The 22,316-nt window shown below is 37.6% G+C and overlaps 1 protein-coding gene across 2 annotated transcripts in view; it reads right to left on the bottom strand.

Moving 5' to 3' along the window:
• CALCR (calcitonin receptor) overlaps nucleotides 1-22,316 on the bottom strand; it is a 152,996-nt gene that overhangs the window by 15,659 nt on the left and 115,021 nt on the right. For both annotated transcript variants that reach the window (XM_054495353.1, XM_054495354.2), the window contains 2 exons: nucleotides 21,287-21,413; nucleotides 3,613-3,766 (listed from right to left, as the gene is read on the bottom strand). In XM_054495353.1, coding sequence (XP_054351328.1) covers nucleotides 3,613-3,766; nucleotides 21,287-21,413 — 281 coding nt within the window. The remainder of the gene's footprint in view (nucleotides 1-3,612; nucleotides 3,767-21,286; nucleotides 21,414-22,316) is intronic.

Genomic DNA, 22,316 nt, shown 5'->3' with positions numbered 1-22,316 from the left:
TCATCCAGTGGCTGATGTTTACAATGTCTCTTATAAGTCTTTGAGATTGGTTCCAAATCCTAGAATTGGTAACATTATTCACAGCTGAATTAAATGAATGGGCTTTACATCACCTGCAAACAAATTAGGTGCTATAACACAACTGGGCTTTTTTGGGCCATATTTTCTGCAGTGTAACTTTCAAGAATCTTTTAAAAGTATGTAGATTTTGCTTTTTTTCTGGCATTGTAAAATTTGGAACCTATCATACTCTCTTTATGTGAAAAATTTTTTCAAAGGACAATAAAAATATTATCCAGAAGAGACTTATTCTCTTGCTCCATTAAACTTTATAAAGTTTCTGTGAAACGATTTTTTCTTGAGAAATTAATTGGTATTAATTTCACCCATTGTCCTCCCATCCAAAGATAGTGCTTGCTTAAAGTTCTAAGAAAGAACCCACTGCTTTAAAATATGTCAATTTTGTTCTCAGAGTTCAGATTTGGCAATGTGATTTTTCAACAGTAATGAGTTTGGTGGAATTTTGGTGTGTGCGTGTGTGTGTGTGTGTGTGCATGTAGAAAGATAGTCTTAGCTTTGGCATGCTAAAAACATATTTTAGAACTATTTGGTTGACTATCTTTCCAAAAGTCCATCTACAGAAGTGCAAATCCCTCTAATTCCTTTTTTAATTTAAATTTTTATATTATTGTGGCAAGAACAATTAACATCATGTCTGCCCTCTAAACAGATTTTGAAGTGCATAGTACAAAATTGTTACGTATAGGCACAATGTTGTTCAGCAGATACCTAAAATTTACTCATCTTGCATTACTTAATCTGTATAACCATTGATTAGCAATTCCCCATTCTGTGCTTACCTTACTAAGTGTAATGTTCTTTGGGATTCTACTTGAATCATTCGAATGAAGTTTTAAATGGTTGTTGATTACAGAAGCTTAAGGTATCACATAAACAATTTACTTATTATCATTGCCTTTGTTTTTGATACAGCTGAGCAGCTTGTTCCTTTTTTCCTTTGAATTGTTTATGTGTTTTAAGCAGATATCTTCATTGAGCTGTCTACGACGATGCCAAAAAGTTTTATAACTAATTCACAATGCACCAGTATACTCCAAGAGCAGCATAAATTGTTCCTTCCAGGGTGCCCTTGTCTCTGCTGAATGTCACAGAAAGAATACATTTACAGCCTTTTTTTCCCATGAAAAATTTTCTGAGTATGGCAGATAGATGTTTTGAACAATCAAAACTGGTAAAAGAAATATACCACAGATTTTATTTCAAAGGAAATAAATCTGGCAGAAAGTATGTGTGTGTTTGTGTGTGTGTTTGGGGTGGAATGTTATTTTCAGGTCTTTGACTGGAAGGCATTTGATCAGCACCAATTATTATGATTGTGATGATCAGAATTGCCATTGGAGTGATTAAATTGTATCCAGTCTATTCTTGGCATGACCAGATTTGGAAATCTAGAAATTGTTGAGAGGGTGTACATACGGATGAGAAGGCCAGGGAAAGGAAAGATTAGTCTCTGTGGAAGGCTGGGGCTAAAAGAGAAAAAAAATAGTAAAAGACCATTTTGAGTAAATTTTGACCTGTTTTAGGACAGGAAAGAGCAGGAGAACCTGTTACCTGATGTGGAACCAGCAGGATAGTGATAGCCTGATTTCTAACCTCACTGGATGGTTAAGGAAACAGGGTGCAGCTGCTGCTCTCCTTATAAGGGAGCAGCCATGCAGATGAGGTGATCTGGTGCGTATCCTAGACAGCCTGTACAGTTCACAAAGACCCCTTTCTCAGTCCTTTGCTGGAGGGTTCACAATCTCTAGACATGTTCACACTATGTGACAACATCCCCCTCAATTTTCTTGGCGACAGTTTATTGAACCAGGGTAGGCTACCTGCCTTCAGTTGGATCAATCAGATTTTCTTGTCCTGCTATTCAGAATTGGAACTTAAAGATGGGCATTTAGTTTCTGTGAGTGCCTGGAACAGAAACATGTGTACTCAGGAAACTTTGGGGCAGGATGTATTTACTATGAAAACTGGAGGGAGCAGAGACCTTGTGGTCCATGGTCTGTAAAGAAAGAGAAGGGTAAAAACAGATACGCAGAGGAAAAACAAAAGACAAAAGGCAGGGGGAGAGAGCTCCTGGCTTATCTGGTCCCAGGCTACAGCCCTTTTAGTTGCCTGACTGTATTTCTGCCCTTAGATTCCATGAGATACACTAGATTCTGACAACTTCTCTGTATTTGCTTAAGTTAGAACATCTTACTCTGTTGCTTGCAACCAAATAATTGTAACATCATCAATTCAATTTTGAGGCATCCTGCCTATCTGCCCCATTGACCCACCATTATCGGATTATCCCATTGGGCTTGGGCAATGCATTTGGTTAAAACCATGTACTCCTGTTATGTAAGGGTGTTATGGAAACCAGTATGGCATAACACCAGCCCCTTTCTGCAGTTTACAGACTGCAGGAAAGACTCTAGGCTGCTTATATGACTTCCCAAGCACATTTCTATAAAGTTGGCGACAATGCCTGTTGGGCAGGGCTTTAAATACAAAAGGTGATGTTTTTAAAAAATCCCTTGGATTATCCTCCCTCCTCACTACACCTCTCTTCTCTTACCAGTATTTGTAGGGGCTCCCCAGCCTGCTGCATTAAAGAGCAAGCTTAGTTGAAGGCCATCCACAGCCTCTGCTCTCAGAGTCACAGTCACCCATCATGTGGGGTCGATGTGGTGAGAGAAGCCTTTGGCTCTATAGTCAGTGAGGGATGGCCCGCGAGTTCCTCCTCTGGTATGGAAGTTTCAAGGTAAGGCTGAAACTTTTTTTTTTTTTTTGATAAGGCAGCATGTGTTTTTATCGCAGCATTTATTTTCTTTCATTGCCTCACCTTCTGTTCAGTTCCCTTCCACCAGGGGGAGCTGGACTTTCAGCAGCCTTGGGGGAAAGGGAGCAATTCTAGAGCATCCCTGAAGGACTTCAGCACCCTGCCTTAGTTTGTACAGAAGCAGCCACAGCTTAAACAATCCAGCCCTAAGCTTTCCCGAGCCAATGCCATGTGCTATGATGTCACACAGGCTCTACTTGGAAGCCCTTGTGGTTATATCTGCCTCTCAGCTGGACTCCACTTCCTGAGCTTTCACGGGAGGAATCCTGCTGATGAATTGACAGGAAGAAATGTTCTTGACGAAGGAAGATGAAGCCAGGGTAGGGGAGGTACATAATTCAAAATGTGAAATTCTCCTTTGCTCTACAAACATGTGATGAATAAAGCAGAAGGAGGCCTAATCAGATCTTCTCTCAATCAGGGCACATTTTGTGTCCATCATTAGCTAGGTTTGTTCCCTGAAGTTACCCTTTGGAAGTCACCCTTATCTTCCTTCTCTGTGCAGACCCTCATGTTCAGCACAGTTGGATTGAGATTGTTAAAAGGCTTCTACAGGTCTTTTGGAGACCGAACTCCTGCCAGTACCTGTGTTCCATCATTCCTTGAAGGACCTGGGTCTTGACTCTATTCTCTGAGACCAAGACTAGAAGAAGACTGAAAGCATACAGACAGAGGTGAAAGTGACTCAAAACTTAGCTGCAGAAAATACATACCCCAGCCCAAGAGATAATACCACCGCAGGCGTTGCTTCTCAGTAAACACAGCCACGACAATGAGTGTATGAAGATAGATCCCTTCACAGAGCATCCAGAAATAGTTGCAGGCCATCATGTACTGGTGGAAAAAATGCAAAATCTTGCAGCTCACCTGTCAGAAAGAAAGAAAGATACTCAGAGAAAGACATAGGTAAAGATCTGCCAGTGAGCACAGAGCAAATGTGAAAAGAAGCCAAAGTATCTGCATTCAGCTTGCAAGGCAGTTTCCCAAGCATCTGTAAACATGTGCCACCTGCTATACCCACAAATCAGAGTGAATGCACAGATCACTGCTATTACATGTAAATAGCCAAATAAGCCAGTGGAAAACTAGTCCACAAAACGTTCTTCCTTGTTGCATTCTGGGGACTTACACAGATGGGTTCATTTTCCTGCAATTTGTCAGACTCATAATCTTAGGCACCATCTAAGGATTTGATGCATGACTTTTATGGCCCCTTTTCTATGGCCAATGAGGCAGATAACCCATATATTTTTAATGCTGCTCCTGAAATTCACTGATTTGTTGATGATGTTCCTTTAGCAGTAAAGAGGAGAGAGTCAGGTGATAAATTTCATGTATAAACCCAGGAGATATGCTGAGCCTAGCTGCTGTTTATGCTTTTGTTTTCATATGGGAGCCTTGGTTTGTATATTGGGATCAAGTGCTCTCTGGGCACAGAGATTAGGATGACATCCTTGCTGAGAACTCAACGCAGATGTAGGAGCCACACCTTTGGAAGAGTCAGATTAATATTGTTGTCTGTTAGAAATAACCATTGCTTGTACTGAGTAATGGAATACTTTTATTTACTAGTCACTCCTGGAATAGGATTTTTCATCTTGGTACATTAGCATTTTGGAGTAGATTTTTTTTGTTGTTGTGGGGGCTGCCTTGTATATTGTTGGGAGTTTAGCAGTATAACCAATTTCTATCCACTAGATGTTAGTAGCATCTCCCACACACTCTTGACAATCAAAAATGTCTCCAGATGTTGCCCAGTCTCCCCTGGGGAGCAAAATGTCCCTAGTTGAGGATGTCTGACTGAGGGTACTTAGCTGTGCTTATGTCTTAAAAACAATAACAACAACAATAATGACAACAGAATTTAGCATTCAAAATCTTAGGTATTAGGGAGTGGTTAATTGCATTACTATTATTTTACCAAATACTCTGTTTTACATTATGTTGCTTCTTACTTTATTTTGAATTTGACTGCATTTTAGGCCTTTTCCTTAAAAAGCAAGATAGCCATGAAGTGACTTTCAGTACTGTAGCAACCTTTTCCAAACCATACATTTTATTTAATGCATAAGAGTAATAATTTGTTTACTCAGAACCTGTTGTGCTGAGCCAACAGATATTCTACTGTGTTTCCTTTTCTTTCAAGGTTTATTGAACATAGGGAAAAGCCCCCTGGGCCCAGGAGAAGGCAGATATGACATTGTCAGAGGTAGAATCAACCTCTGATTCTGACCAAAGTGGTACAGTGGTGCAGATAATTAAAAACACCAGGTAATCTAAAAGTAATTTATATTTGGCTCAGAAAAGCACTGGCTTCCCTCCCCCCCATCTGATTACCTTCCTAACTGGGATTATTTGATTTAATATAATGTTAGTTTTGTATTTTCTAAGCAAGTACTTGCTATATTTACATAACACCCAAATATATAAATAAAATGTGAAATTCAGTTGTTACTCTGGATTCATTTGGAAGACTATTCTTATTTAAAAGCCGTATTCTTTCTGGATCCAGAAATTAAGCATATGTTTTGGAGGCTGTCACTTGGGGAGAAGAAGATGGGAAGAGAACAAAGATGATGGTCTTATGCCTTTGTCACCCAGAGCAATTTTGGCTTCAAGTTTTATATACAGTTAATTATTGTTATTTTTGGTAGTTATGGTCTATAAAGTTGCTTCAAAAATTGAAATAGCAAATACTGAGCCATTGCTCCTAGGGGAAACACATGGTTAGGTTCCTGTAAGCCTCTGGTCACAAACATTTTCACCCAGCAATTGATAGCTAATTTGTTTTATGTGTTTTGTTTAAAGACACCTTATTTGACATATGTTGCTGCTTCATTCACACTGAACTCTCAGCCAATAGCACTATTACTTTACCTGAAGAAAACTTCTCCAACACACACATATTCTCTGTAAGCCACATCACAGCTTTCTTATACTTAGGAACATCACACAGCACTTCAATACTATGCTTGAGGGGCTATTTAAAACAATAAAATCACCAACCAATTTACAAATTCATAAAAATGTAAAAATTGTGGCACTAAATAGACCACAAAAAGGACATTTGTTCGTAGTGTGAGAACTGAAACAAGAAGGCACAGAGAGCATTTCCTTGTTTAACCTCAGCTGGGAGCTGCACATCAGGTGGCTCCAATTTCTGGACATTCTGTGAATGTCTGTGAATGATAGTGAATCTGCTAGGAGTATTGATTTGGGGGTTACAAATAATTTATAGGAAAAGACAAGTTTGCAAAAGTGGAATTCATGAATAAAAATGAGAATTGACCATATTTGGGTTTGACATAAGATATTGCTTGGAGGCTAAAGGCCTCAAAAGCTCACATAAATTTTAAAAATCACCAGTCTATTCATTTTTAAAATAAACACCTCATGAAAATAATTAGAAATATCTAGGTGATCAAGCTATTAGAATTTTTTACAAAAATAGTTTAGCACTTAGATCAGTGTTTCATAACTAAGGTGGTTTATCAGTGTCACCTGATAATTTTTTAAGAAATATACAGAACCATACCTCATCTCTCTTTTTGTTTTCAAACTATTTTTCAGAATTTCTAATTTAGGCCCCTGGTTAAGAATCCTGTGCCCAAGATATTCAAGGTAATTCAGTTACGTTGAACAAACATTTATGGAACACCTGCTATGATCCAGGAACTAAGCTAGCTCTGGGAGTATCAACATGAATAAGATATTGTCATACAGCCCCTGACTTAATTATAACCTTTCCGTCAAGGGTGGAGTAAACCAGGCATTAAACAAAATGATGGTGCCTCTTGATTAGGGTTAGTCCTTACCTCCATTCTGAGATGGTTTCTTAATTAGCAGCATGGGGTATTAAGGAAGTCACTCAGATCAGATCAAATAAGCTAAGCAACTTTCCACTAGCTTTCTAAAGATAAGTCACACCAGTGTAATTTTGTGTAAGTAGTATGATCTCCCAAATTGCAAGACAAAAATTTGCACTCAAATAATATAAATGCATCACTCCCAAGTAAAACAAGGAATACTTGAAGCCAAAAATAGATAAAATTTGTGAGTTATACTCTATTTTCTTCATTAATATAAAAAGAGATAATTGCCACTGTGAATGATATGTAAGTAAAAGCCATACTATCCACTTTGGCTTCAATGAGTCATATCATTATTCAGTGCCCTTACTACCAGTTCATGTTTTAATAAAACATACAGTTTGTTGAGCAGTATGTAACTTTCAAGTGGAAGGGATCCTTCAGTTTTTTACTTGGGTACACTATTTAATCTATCTTTTCCACAAAATGCCCCAAAGGGCATTTATAATAATTTGATTAAAAATGGAATCAGAATTATAGAACACAGGTTTTCCTTAGTCTAATAAATCAAGTCAACCGCAAAACTTCATAGAAGATAGATGTTCAGTAGTGAATTTATTTCCTATTATATTTTTCAAGGACACTTAAGAAAATTCCTCTAATCTACATAACATAGGAAATCTTGTGTGGTAATATGCTCAAGAAACATCGATGGGGGGCAAAGAGTGCCTCCAAATGTAAACTGCTTTGGAATTTTTGTTTTTTAGAAAAGACCAACCTTATAATAGGTAAGCAATGCTTTGAGGTGTTTTTCTGTTGTGGTGGGGGTAGAGGAAGACCTTAAGTATGAGAAATAGAAAGGAGACCAGAGCTTATCTGTGGAAACAACAAAAAGCAATGATCATGGCCTACGTCCTACTTTTGAGCAACTGAAAATCCACCATGAACTATTCTTGGCATCATTTGCACTACAGGCCTATTACCATGTATAACAGGGAGCTGAGGAATACTATCTTGCCTTTCAGAATGCCTTCCATCATCTTCAGAATGCCTGACATACCATAGGGTTTCATTTCTTTAGCTTAAAGCTGTTTTCCTTACTAAAATGCCAATACCTCAGGAAGGGATTACACACACATTTTGTCCTATCACTCTTTGAAACCATAGAGTAGGAAAATTGAGGGGCTGGGGGATCACAGAGAATGCAGATTTGGAATGTGTTTTATCAAATATTTATTGAGCTTGTACTGTATTGCAGGCAGTAGGCTAGAAGATCCAAAGTTGTCAAACAGAGTCCCTACTCCTAAGAAACTTACCGTCTTCACAGGTTCACAAAGAGAAGACCCAGGCAAGTGTTGCCAAAAGTAAGCACTCTGAAAACTTTGGCAAGGGCCAAGCCTGTGCATATTTCATTTTCAGGGTATACTTAATTCTCATGATACATTTCGTGTGCACAAAAACTCTTAGCTTTCACACACAAAAAAACTACTGCAATTTCTCCCTCTCATTGGTAAAACTGGGGTATTAGATTCAACTTCTGTGTTGATTTCATATGGTTAGGTATAATAACACATTAAGGAAAATTTTGTGAGATGTTTTAGTTTTGTTTTGCTGTAAAACAAATTTGGCAAAGGAGAATTAAAAATAACAGCCATATGTTTCCTATATTCTGCCAGGATTTGATTAAAATGCATACTTTAGATAAGCTCTTTTGGTTTTTCAAAACAGTGGCTACGTTTGATGCAGTAACTGTGTTTGCATTTTTGTGTCCAATCCTGGGCTAGGGCTGCAAAAATAAAGTTCAATGCTTGCCATCAAAGAAGTTACCTTCTGGTGGGGAGACAGATACATAAACAAATAAGTGCCACTATGTACAATGATTTCTAAAAAAGGTAATTTTTGTAGCCTACTTTAAGACAGTTAAAAATTCTCTTCTCAGTTAAGTCAGAGGAGAAAAAATGGATCAGACTAGTGGGGCATGTGTTATTAATATTAAATAATCTACCCAGTTTGTGTGAAAATTTACAAGGAACACATTAGCAGATTCTGCGAAAGTCAAACACATTCTACTCTTCTTCCAACTTTTCTATTTTTGGCAGGCTGCAATACAGGCTACTTTACAGTAAAAGAGGTGGCTGACTGTTGATTCACTTTTCAAATTCACATGGACAAAACTGAGGCAAAATGAAGAGGCTGAAGAGTATCTTCTCTGTTTCTTTAGTTATTAGAGGGCCAAATAAATATGTCTGGAAACTTACAGCAAACAACTAAAACCACATCCCCCACTATACAAACATACTAATAAATAAAATATTTAAAAATTATTTTGAAATGGTCTAAATAGTACCAACTCCACAATACTTGGCACTGAATCAAAGCTGCCAATTTTATTTCTGCCAAGTTTTGTTTCAAAACAGAAGTAAACTTTGCTATATGTTCAGCGTGATCTCTAATGATTAAAGATAATTATTTACATTTCCCTGAAGCTTCTAAAAATGTTTTCTTATCAGTTTGCTTAAGCACAGAGGGAAGAGTGTGAAGTGATGTTTACTTGAGCAGGTGAAGAAGAATCAATAAGTCAATTTCTAAATATTTTACCTGAAGGAAAAGACATTTTAAGAGAGACTGAATGATAAAGATTTGTGGTCTATGTTGGTTAAATTAGCCAGGTTAATTTTTTTTAGTAAGTTTTATTTAATGTATATCTAGATTACATATTGAGTGAACGTGTAATTGCTGTTAAATATGTTTCTACCTGATTCATCATCTTTATGTCTCTGGTGCCTCTTCCATCTCCACCCTGAGGACTTAAACCCAATAATATTTATATAGAAAGTGAGCAGCAGTTGCTTATTAAATCAAAATGAATATGGCTTTGGGTAGTGTTTATAATGTTGTTCGATTGAAAATATTTTAACTCCTAATTCAATATTATTTGATCAAGTATCCAAACAAGAGCTGCTTATCAATGATCTGACAAATAAATTCCAGGGACTTTTTTACCTAACAGTACTACAATTCTTATAAATGTCTGCAAAGATCAGTACATATCTGCAGGGATCAGGCTGCCAACATCAATAGGAAACTTACAATGCTGGGTGAGTTCCTGTGGGGGCATCTTAAATTTTTGTCAAGTTTTTCTAGGTTTCCAGTGTGGGTTCTTTAGAGGATGGCAGTCCCTAAGGTCTGCTATACCCTGTCATTTATCCCCTGCAGTCTTGGTCGAACAGGTGTTTCCCTTTGCACTATGGTCTTCAGACTGGGCATGTGTATGTGCCTTTGGGTATAAGCAAAGGCTGCCCAAGGGGCATGTGAATATTCCATGGCCATTTGCACCATTTTGTAGCATTCTTTAAGCTATCCTTTTCCATCTATCCTTTCACTTTACAACATAAAAGAACACTTTTCATCTGGAACAAAATTTACTGTGGTTCATTACTCAGGTGTTAAACAACTTCCAAATGTCAAACAAGGGACAATGGAAAAACCTCCTTTAAAGATTAGTAAAGGTGCCCTAATCCTACCTTGAGATGTTCTGTTTTCTCTGTCAGACCTCTTAAAGCAAATAAATTTGATATGGGCTATTCTAGCTTATTGGAATGTTCTATGAAGGGTATGGCTGTTAGATCATCTTTTCATTCATACACTAAAAAATACATATTAAACAAGTATGATGTGCTCCTGGACTCCACATTCACATGGTTATGTGGTCAGTGAAAGACTACACATAAGTATATACACAGAATCTGAGGCCCCTCTTCTCTGACTCTTTTCTTTTTGAGATTTATTTCCTTCACTTTTGGGGAGCCGTAGTTGCCCTAAATTCTGTCTTATATTATTCAAGTCAGTAAAATTGAGAGTTTTCTATCAGAGTTTTACCTGTCCTGGAAAGGGATAAAACCAAGGGAACTCTACTCACAACAACTATCTCCATTTTAAAGTCTCATCTTCTTTCTAGCGTCTCCCTGTCTTGGTCTCTCTCCAGGGTCTTCAGATAATTTCTTTTTATATTTTGTTCAGGGTTTGTAGTTGTTATCTGTGAGAGGTTTTTGCCAGACAGGAGCTACTCAGCCATCACCATTTTATTTTTAATCAATTTTAGATAATGAACCACTGTAATATATATTCTGTAACATCACATGAAAATTATGGTAGTAGGATAATCATATGGGAAACTTTAAATAAAACAATTTTCTTCAAAAAGTGGTCTTATATGATTCAGATATTACAGGATATGTAGCTCAATAACAGTCCATCTACATTTCAGGAGTAATCTTTTTCCTCCAATTTATCTATTTAGCTGTAATATTTTTTTTTTCGAGACACTTCCTGCCTTCATGATTTGTAGTTTATGTTAATGCCTTTCTGGTCTTGAGATAATCCTCAGATAAAATATTTAAAAATATAGTTGCCTGTAAACATTGTAGTTAAATTTTGATTTAACTCGCTTTGCAAGTATAATTTTGATTATACTTGCTTTCACTTCGTAACAATAGTTCACATTTTTAAATTATTTACACTGCATGCAAATCATCCAGAACTTTTCAAATCCCTTGAACTTATTACATGTAAAATCCATAAGCACTTTTTCTCATAAAGAAGAGATGCAAGGCTTATTTATCAGCCAAATTCAATTACATGTGACACTAAGAAGGATGCTCGCCATTGAAGTCCTATTTATGTATGCAATTGAATATTTTTTCTGCAATGACCATCTTTACATGGGGCTCATTTAAAAGCATGTCCTTTTTTGCTCCCCTTATCATTTCAATTAAAAGAAAATAAGTTTTGTCTGAATCAAATATACTCAGAGTCCCTTCTCTCCACCCCTCCATCCCAAACTGTATTTCCTCAGAAAAAGAGCAATTACAGAGAAAACAAACAAACAAACAAACAAAAAAATGACGGAAAGGGTCCCACTTCATGGGGTCATCACATAAGTTTCATTTTTCACCAGTCAGCCTTTGTCCATGAGAAAGAATTTGAGATTCTGATTCAGAAGGTGTGGTGTGGGGCTTGAGATTCTGCATTTCTTATTTATTTATTTAAGCATAATAATCTTTTAATTTTATTTTTTAGTTTCTTAAATTTCTCCTTTTATTATAGATACAGAAGATACGTATACACCATGGAATACCATGCAGACATAAGAAAGAATGAGATCATATCCTCTGTAGCAACATAAATGCATCTGGAGGCCATTATCTTAAATTAATTAATGCAAGAACAGGAAAAGACCACATGTTCTCTTTTACAAGTGAGAGTTAAACATTGATCATGCAAGGACATAAACATGGAAACAACAGGGACTGGGGACTACTAGAGGCAAGAGGGAGAGAGGAAGGTATGTGTTGAAAAACCAGTTATTGGGTACTATGCTCACTACCTGAGTGACAGGACCCGTACCCCAAACCTCAACTCCATGCAAGATGCCCATGTAAAAGCCTACATGAGATTCTGCATCTCTAACCGAAGCCCAGGTGATGCTGATGCAGACCACATCTTGGAAGAATTTAGGCTTCAGAGAGAGTCTCCTCAGTACTTGTTGCAGTGAATTTACTGCAACTCCTGTTGTTGTAAACTCCTGTTGCAGTAAACTCACAACCCAATGAGAAACATCCTGACTTTGATTCACATATATTTTAAAACCTCGTAAGGAGGAATTACAGACCTTTTTGTCAAAATACCAGTTCAGTTGATAAACTAAGGGACAAAAAGACTCTCAGCTCACCTGGAAAACTGTCAACCTGTACAGTCTTTAAAGCCAGCTGAATGAAGTAGAAACTTCATCAGAAAGTCTAGCAGTAAGCAGCTTTGTAGGAAAATGCTGCAATCTTTCTCCAGAGGAATTTAAGGATGTAACATTTTCAATTAAAAGTGAGTCTGTTATGCAATCTTGAGATGATTCCTGATAAAGCCTCACAGAAAATGAGTTTGAGTTTGTGGAACTGTGTGGTTGTGATTTGGTGTGTTTAGGAAAAGAATTAAAAACAAACACTGGAGAAAAAGTCTCATCTGAGATAAATACAGCAGGAGATGATCCTGAAATTGGCAAAGGAAGCACTTTGGAAGTATTAAGAAGACAACGCCAGGGCAAACAGAAGTGTAGGCTATACACAACTCTGATTAAAAAACAAAACAACAACAACAAAGAAATGTGATAGGGGAATAAAAGTTAACCACTTAGTACTCTCAGGGTTTTTTCTCTATATGGTATAGTGAGAGTCTTATATCACTCTTCATTAGGAATTCTCAAGCCACCATTGATTTAGCTGTATATTTTCAGACCACAGCCCTTCAGGTTATTTGTTATTTACAAGCCTCTACATATGTGTATTCTACTTTTATGCTTAGTCCCTTTTAGATTTAAGCAGTGTTTTACAAATGCTCTGAGTTTCACACCTCCTGCACTGTATCACACAGAAATGAACAAGGTGCCACAGTTAGTAATTGACAGGTGATAAAGCCCTAATGATAAAGCTAACAATGATAATATAAATGATGATAGCTGATTTTTGAGAGTTGTGTGCCAGATGATGTTTTGTGGACTTTAGGCATATTGGCTTATTTTTCACAGACAGCTTTATGAGAAAGGTACTATTATGATCTCCATTTTATACATTAGGAAAGCAAGGCATGGTTAGGTTCAGTAACTTACTCAATATTAAAGATTCATCTGTTAAGTAGAAGAGCAAGGATTTAGATCCTGAAGTTCAGCAAGAACAATGATGTAATTTGGAGTAATCCAGCTAAGCACAACAAATATCAAATCGAGTGTCACTTCACAACTTTCCAGCAATGATCCAACATACCCTAACGGAGTGTGCAAAACCTCTACCATCTCAATTGGAAGCTCTTTGACAATAAAAACAAATATATAACAAATTCTGCACTAAGTTCATGACAGCATTCTCAAAGCAGGGGAAGCTAACTGCAAGTTTTGAGATGAAGACTTGCTATGTAAAACATGTCACGAGATACCATTTGTAAGTCACTAATTTCATGTGTAGAGGTACCACCAAGATCGGCCAAATGAAAGAAACTGGAGATTGGGTATATGTTTATATCCACTTTAGGAAGAGATTCTCCTTCAAATCTGTAAAAGAAAGCATCCAATTATAAATAATAACTTTAAAAAGGAATAAAGAAATCCTCTATACTTTTCTGCACCATGTGACCTTGGTTAAAAGACCATTTATTGGTTTTGACATGTAAGTAAAGTGAAGTAGCATAAATGACCAGGGTAGGATACTTCATTCCATTACCACATCTTGGCATTATTCTCTCTGCATTGTCCTTCGAATGCATCATACACTTTCGTTCCCAATCTAGTTTTTTCCATAAGCTACTGAAATAGATTATTTCAATCTGGTTTTATTTACCATTGACCTCTCATCTCAAAAACTCTGCTATCTCAGTTACCTCTCTCACATTTATATACTCTCCCTTGCACCAGCCTCCCTTGGGTTGGGCAGGAGTCCAGTTTCCACCCTGGGTTTGTCTTCTCTAGTGTCTTGGCTCTGAGCATCCATTCTAAGCTAATCTTCCTGTGACTATCTAAGAAGAAGCTCTGACATAGCCTGGTGGCTCAATCGTTCTGAAAAAATAAAGGTTAGAAGACATTCATGTTGCTTTCCAGAACTTGGAACTCATTTGACTTTACTTATATAAGAGGCTATAGAAAATAGGACTCGATTGTTTCAGTTTCTGAGGTGCAAAGTGCTCAGGTTTCCAGTAAAAACTAATCTCTCTGCATTGTGCCTTTCAGAACCAGATAAAAAATTTAGAGAGAAATTTATTTCTAAAAAATGACAAGTATCCTGCTAGCTTCCTTTAGATGCAGCAAGAACAATGCTTTTAATTCTGCCTCCTGACTTTCTACATGAAGATCATTGAATGAGCAGATAGAACAAAAAATAAAATAAAATAACATTTCAGATATTATGGAAATGAAATGCTCAAATGACACAAAGAACAATGGGCAATTTTCACATCACTCAATAAACTGAGGATGTATTCAGCCCTTCTTTATGCCATGAGTTATTTTGAGTTTAACTTTTTTAAAAAAAAGAACGTGGAAGGAATAAGATTCTCACCCTTGGCCGTTCAGGAGATAATATAACTTTCCAAAAACTACCCAGGGAAGAAACTAATGGGAAAAGGACCACAAATCCACAGGGTTTCTCCACTGACAGTGAGGACAGGGCATTGTGTGTGTGTGTGTGTGTGTGTGTGTGTGTGTGTGTGTGTGTGTGTGTGTGTTTTCCTTACCCTCAACAGAATAATAACCAAAGAAAAACCTTATAGAAATAGTGTGACAACATTTGGGATAAGACAACCTTCCACTTCAAAAAATAACTTTTTAATATATTCCCATGGGCATTGGTGAGGAAAATCATTGCTGATTCAGTGACCCTGAATTGGTCCAAAATGAAAACAAACAAACAACAACAACAACAAACACACACACAAAACCCACCCCTCTGTCTGTCTTTAGTTTGCTTAAGAACAAACTGTCTTTAAAAATTATGTATTGTGTTTTTTTTTTGAAGAAAACATATGCCCGAATTACTGACAGATGACATGCTGATAGATACGCTTTTCTTTATTTATAACTGTGGTTGTCGTTCTAATGTTAGTTGCAATTTCAATAAATATTTGTAGATTGACAATGTTCAATAACTTCTCTTTCCCCAATTTTTTTTTGGCTGCTTTTCTTTGTTTCTTCTTCTTCTTCTTCTCCTTCTCCTTCTCCTTCTCCTTCTCTTCTTCTTCTTCTTCTTCTTCTTTTCTTCTTCTTCTTCTTCTTCTTCTTTTTCTTCCTCTTCCGCTTCCGCTTCCGCTTCCGCTTCTTCTGCTGCTTCTTCTGCTTCTGCTTCTGCTTCTTCTTCTGCTTCTGCTTCTGCTTCTGCTTCTTCTTCTTCTGCTTCTGCTTCTTCTTCTTCTGCTTCTTCTGCTGCTTCTGCTTCTTCTTCTGCTTCTGCTTCTTCTTCTGCTTCTGCTTCTTCTTCTTCTTCTTCTGCTTCTTCTTCTTCTGCTTCTTCTTCTTCTTCTTTTCTTCTTCTTCTTCTTCTTCTTCTTCTTCTTCTTCTTCTTCTTCTTCTTCTTCTTCTTCCTCTTCCTCTTCTTCTTCTTCGTCTTCTTCTTCTTCTTCCTCTTCCTCTTCCTCTTCTTCTTCTTCGTCTTCGTCTTCGTCTTCGTCTTCATCTTCGTCTTTTTTTTCCCCTTGTCTCTACTTTTCTTGGCTAGGGAGGACCTTAATCTAATGTATTCTGGAGTGTCAGTTTTTCAAGAAAAATTCAGTATTTAAAATAATTTATTTCAAGTAATTTTAAATATACGATTCTGCATGTGACTTAGTAGTGTTGATGACATGATTCTCAGCCTTTGGATACTATTTTGCCTGTATCTTTAGAAGTGAAGAATTCTATTCCTAGAAAAGATGGGTCTTGAAAACAGCAATAAAATCTTTTCTAGTTCTTGTTTATCCCCTTCATAATGAAATTTATTACAGTGGGGAAAACTGCTTTCATGATACCTAAATTTACAGTTTCAACTGTAATCTACTTTAATAATCTTTTGGATGAGAAAAGATACTCAAGAAATTGGACTTCTATGACAGAATATGCATTTTCAAGGTGAAATACAATACAAATTTTACCATGTGTATTCCTGCTGGTGGTGGCACATAAGCAGTTTCAAGGATGAATAATGTATAAAATATGTCTTCTTGAGAATTATTTCCTTCCCTTTCTTAAACTGATCTTCCCATGCCTAGAGAGAGCAACCCTATGTTGCTTGTATATGGAGGGTTAGATAAGAGATCTAACAAAACTCTCATTGGAAAACGACGACTGTGTTAAAATAGAGAAAGTGCTTAAAAACAAATAGCCTAGTTTATTTCCTCTGGGTGAAGTGTATGCTTCACAATTTACAGACATGAATTAAGTTTTGTCATTGTAGTTATTTTGTTTTAGTCTATGCTGTTTATATGTATTTGAGGAGGGACATGTGTTTCCAAATTTTCTTTTATGGAAGAAACAGACATGTGAAAATATGCAAGAGGCACAATGTGTTCTCACATATGATATTGCCCCATTGATCATTGTAAGTGGTTTGTTACTGGCGGCTTGTTTTCATTTTGTCTAACTTCAGAGGGAAATGGGCACTTTTAGGCATATAGAGAAAAATATCCAAATTTTTTGCCTCTTTGTTTTCTGTGGAAAAAATACAGTTTGAAATAGGTAAAAATGTGACCAAACCCCATATGTGTGGTTGCAAGACTCACAAAGCTATTTCCATGTGAGACTTGGCTCATTGCGAGGGATCGTGAAGGGGATGTCACAGATATGTTTCCAAAACAGTATAAATTCATTTCAGCCTGAGGGCTAAAAGTTACATTTTTGGTGGTCAATAAGTACTTGATTGATGGGATAAAATTCTATCTTTAAAATGTTTTATTGTTTTTCCTTAGGAAGTTTGCTCTCGCATAGCTAAAACCAGCAAGTCTGTTAGGTTAAAAATACATTGGAAGAACCAGGTGCTAGTCATGCCATAAAGATAAGCTCCTTTCCTTTCTTTCAAACATACTTTAAGAATGCCTAGTGTGTTTGGGTGAATCAATCTCACTCCTCCATACACAGAAGAAAGTTTCCTGTTAATTTCTCTGGCTCCCTAAATCTCACATTCATATTCTCCTAGGAAATCAGGTGCCTAGTGGCAGAGCCAGGTCCCTAGACACCTACTTATGGGGTTTATTAAAGGTTTCTAGGCGATACAGGAGCTGCAGGGCATATGTGGTTTGACTTAGTGGTGGCTGGGGGACAGCCTATGTGCTGTGGCTGGCAGAGTCCCTGGGCATGTCTACCCCTAAAAAGCCTATGAAAGTGGAAACATCTAGCAATGACAATGAATGATACTGCCAAGAGCAATTAATAGAGTGACAGATTTGTTGGAAAAGTCAAGTACAGAGACTTAGGGAGTTAGTCATAAGGCGAGAGTTGACAGCAACCTTGTGAGCAATCACTTGTAATATTAGGCCCTTAGGGGTTTTGAAAAGCTTTATGCTTCTTTGGGCTCCAGGACAACCACTGGGAAGTGAGTAGAGCAGTTTTTGTTATTCTCATTAGATGCATGAAGCTACATGGTTTCTATAATTTAGTAGCAAACTCAGAAAAAAACCTGAATTTTGACTATTTCAGGAAGATAGGTTGAACAAGATCTCACAGTGGATAAGAAGTCCCTTTTACATTTATAGGTGGGAGACAGGGAGATATGCGTGTGAGACTCCCAAAAAAAGAGGAGAAAGAGTCTATTCAAGAATTGTGATACTTCGTAATGTGACTGAGCATACTCCCAGATCAATGTAGTTGTTTATTCAAAAACTGAAGCCTCATTTCTTGGCCTGCTCCCTACAGAGAGTAACTTTCCTACGGTTTCTACTCTTAATGGGAAATGGAGAGCCAAAATGTGACTGTTTTCTGCAGAGAGATTCTTAGTTAATTGCTTCTACCTCTGTTTTCATCTCAGTGGAGTTCAGCTTCCCTAATTAACTGTAGTGGGCATGTCTGGTTATGGGCAGCCATCACTTTGGAATGGCTGAGCCCATTTCTTTAAGAACACATCTTTCTAGGGCAATAAATAAAGACAATCAAGAGCACCAAGTGGTAAAGAAGAGAGAGGTTGGCTTCTGTGTGAGATAGGTCTGGATTTGAATCCCATCTCTAAGTATTCATGCTAAGGAGGACACTTACTCTCACTGAGCCTCAGTTTCCCCAGCTTCAAAAATGGGGATAATTCCATCCATTGCTTGGATATTGCAAAGATTAAATTAGAGATAAATTTTCTTTAAATCAATTGACATTAAAAAGGAAAATTCATCAAGATAAACACACTTGGTCACATTATTCTGCAGGTCAGACTGGACTTTGATAACAGATGCCATGGTTTTAAAAGATAGATTATAATGTCTCTCTGCATATATTCATACTGCAAAAATTATTAACACTGTGGAGCCATTGGAAGCCAAATTAAGCTGCTTTCCCATGCCATGCCACTGTCACACAGGATGCATGCTCTGGGCAGATTTCACGCATTTTAGTTATTGGGTTGGCAGAATTGTCAAAAGCCAGTTTTGAAAGATGAGGCTATCTACAGATGTTTGCATAACACTGTTAAGCAGAGAAACAAAAATGAAAATATCCCTTGGCCCTTCACTGTGAGTTAGATAGCTTCTATTTGTGCTTCCAGATGCACTTTCCATCCTGCTCCCACTACCCTGGGCCCACAGAAATAAATCTGTGCATCTCCAGCAGGGCTAGGGCTGCCTTGCCCTCTGGTTTCTGGTTGAGCTCAGCTATGGGGATCATCAGTAGAGACTGGAAGATGAGAGTGAGTGAACAAGGGATATTTGTTTCTCCACTTCCTTTTGTGGGGTTGCCACAGGCTGGCTGTGTCCTAAGACAGAAGTCCTCAGTTTCCATAGGGCCTCCTTTACCACACCACCTCTCTGTCTTCGGGTTCATACACCTTTCCCTCCACTTGTCCATTCAGGCCTGGGGTGGTAATAGTCCCCACTGTTACTAGATTCCAGCGTATTGTCTCCACATTTGCATTAGGATAAAACATATGGATTCATTAATTTTGCAGAACAAGAATTATCAAATATTCGTAATTTCATACTCAATATAATAAACAGTTATATCATTAAACTATTTTGAATCATTCAATTAAAGTGCAGTCCATTAACAAATAAGGAAAAGATTTGTTGTTAAAATTAAGGAAAGCAGGTTTGCAAAGGAGAAAGCAGAGAAGTACTTAGGGATTTTTTGGGATGAAAATATTTATTGAGGGCAAAATAACTATTAAATAATAGAGGCTGCAATTATAAATTATTTAAACACTGGATTGATAAATAAAAATTTCTGTAAAGTAAATGGTTACTTGGTTTCACAGCACCAAAGTGATTTGATTTTTTAAAAATTAATCTGGTAGATTTGGAAACCTAATCAACCAGTTTGGTGTCACTAAGCCCTCACTGATTTACAGAGACACATGTGACAATGCAAAGGAAAGAACAAAAACTGAGAGTAGGAGACCTGAATTTGAGTGCCTGTTCCCCGCTCCAATCAGTTATATGATTTGAGGCAAATTGCTTTGCCTTTTTATCCTCAAGTTTCTGATCTGTAAAATGACGAGTCAGGGATAAATAACCTCCAAAATCCCTTTTAGTTCTGGTTTTTAGTTCTGGTTTTTGTTTTGTAATACCAGGGAGTGATATCAATGAAAAAGCAGAGCCTCAAGGTGCTCCTCCTCTGTCTTCCCCTGCCAGTTTTTTTGCTTCATCCAGTAGTTGGCTGATGATTTCCAAACTTGGCAGCACAGAAGAAATATCCAGGGTATATTCCTCGGCTCCACCTCATACCTACTGACTCTCTAGTATCATGTGGATAGTAGCTATTTCATATTTATGAAATCTCCCCCATTGATTCTGAAGTGCAGCCAGGATTGGAAATCACTGTGAAAAACACTATCTTGGGTATAGCGAGAGAAGACTGATGACAAATATGGGTTATTCTGAACAACTCTCAGGACAATTCTGGTAGAAGAAATCCAGAATGGTTCTCAGTAATGGAGCTAAATGATTTCAACTCTCCTGTTCTCTATAGTACTCAAATAGAAGAAGGACAGTCACCATATTTGCTTGTTGCAATTGTGCATGTGGGCATGAGTTTCAGAGATGTATGTCCTGTTGCCCTAACTTTTGCATTTCCTGTGTCATTATAAACCTTTTCCAAAGCATAATGACACAAAACATGATCATATTTATATGGTCCATTAGCATAAGGGAATAGCTACTCATAGGAGAGATGACTGGACCAAGCCCAGCTTGGCATCAGAATGAAGAAGGGATCAATATCTAGGCACACCTGTAACCATTTGTGGCACACTAGGATCACTGGGAAGCACTGCCTTAGTGTACCTAGTATCATCTATGTTCACAAGACGTGCTCAATACATTTGTCATAGATGTTAATAAATTACTGGTTAGTCTGAGAAATGCATGGTTTGGGCCAGGTGTGGTGGCTCACACCTGTAATCCCAGCACTTTGGGAGGCCGAGGCAGGCAGATCACGAGGTCAGGAGTTCAAGACCAGCCTGGCCAATATGGTGAGACCCCGTTTCTACTAAAAATACAAAAAAATTAGCCGGGCATGGTGTCGCATGCCTGTAATCCCAGCTACTCAGGAGGCTGAGGCAGGAGAACTGCTTGAACCTGGGAGGCAGAGGTTGCAGTGAGCCAAGATCCTACCACTGCACTCCAGCCTGGGCAACAGAGTGAGACTCTGTCTAAAAAAAAAAAAAAATTATAGTTTGTTGTATGATTCTTATCTGCTATAATTTCTTACAGAAACTACATAGAAATGATGCACCTCACAAAATGCAAAACTCGACAGTAGAAGTAAATATGATTACACATGTAAACAGCTGCTTAAGTCCAACATGAACACCGTGTTCACTATTTACAGGTACTATATCCTTTAAAATAAAAGTAAAAACAAAACTATGCAGTACTTACCGGGTCCCTTCGCACGAGCTCTCCATTGGGTACTACTTCAACCAGGTGGATGATGATAATCATAGAATTCAGAATGTAAGTAAGAAACATGTTCTTGTGCAGGGTTACCCTTTGGCAGCCAAGGCTCCTGGAAGAAAAAGTAACATAAAGCATTAACCAGTGCCAAAATGTTGGAGTACTTGGAAAAAAAACATTTTGGTAATATTGTTCATTTTTTTTTTTTTTAAAAAGATGAAAGAACATATAGAAAAAAGTAAGGCTGGTCCCCTCATTCAGATTTATTCCTACTTTTCTGCCTAATTTTAAAAAACATGTTTCCAATCATAGCAGGTCATAGTTTTCAGTCCTCAGGGTGACTTCATAAAATAACTGAAAGAGTGGGGGATAAAATCTTTTAATTATAACAAATGTTGTAAAATTAGTTAACAGAGGGACTCTTAGATTAGCAACTATAAGGGTCTGCAGTGTGCTTCAAATGAAAAGCCTGCTGTTCATTGTCACAACCAGGAAGAAAATATGTGGCCAGTGAGGTCACAGAGCGTGAAGTCAGAACCAAGGCTGCCTGTGACAAGGTACTGAATCTATGTCCTTGAGCCATTGCATACACACACTTCACGTCTCCTGGCATCCTCCTCTTCCATCATCTCTGTTACCATCTTCTTAGATCTTATATTCCAACTAGAATCATCACTGTAGTTCCTCTTTTCCAACCCTCCTGATGGTGGAGCTCAGACACAGGCAGAGAATTCTTAATAGGCTCAAATGAAATCTCATTATGAGGCATATTGTGATTTGGATCCAATGAGAGCTATCCAAGTGCTGCTGCTTCTTGGCAGAGTCATTCCCCACCTTTTGGGTATTAAGCAATTTGTTGGGGCTTTTATTCTTTTCTCCTCCAGTTCATAAAGTTGTACATATGTGTTGGTGCGAATGCTCACATAAACAAAAATTAATTCGAATATCCTATTTCATTTTTTGATGCAATAGAGAGAGCCTACATCATGGCTATAACAAAATTGCAGTGATTATT

Source organism: Pongo pygmaeus, chromosome 6 (assembly GCF_028885625.2).
Source record: "Pongo pygmaeus isolate AG05252 chromosome 6, NHGRI_mPonPyg2-v2.0_pri, whole genome shotgun sequence".
Lineage (NCBI taxonomy): Eukaryota > Metazoa > Chordata > Mammalia > Primates > Hominidae > Pongo > Pongo pygmaeus.
Note: the sequence above shows the minus strand (reverse complement) of the source record. Positions and strands in the feature narration are given on the sequence as shown.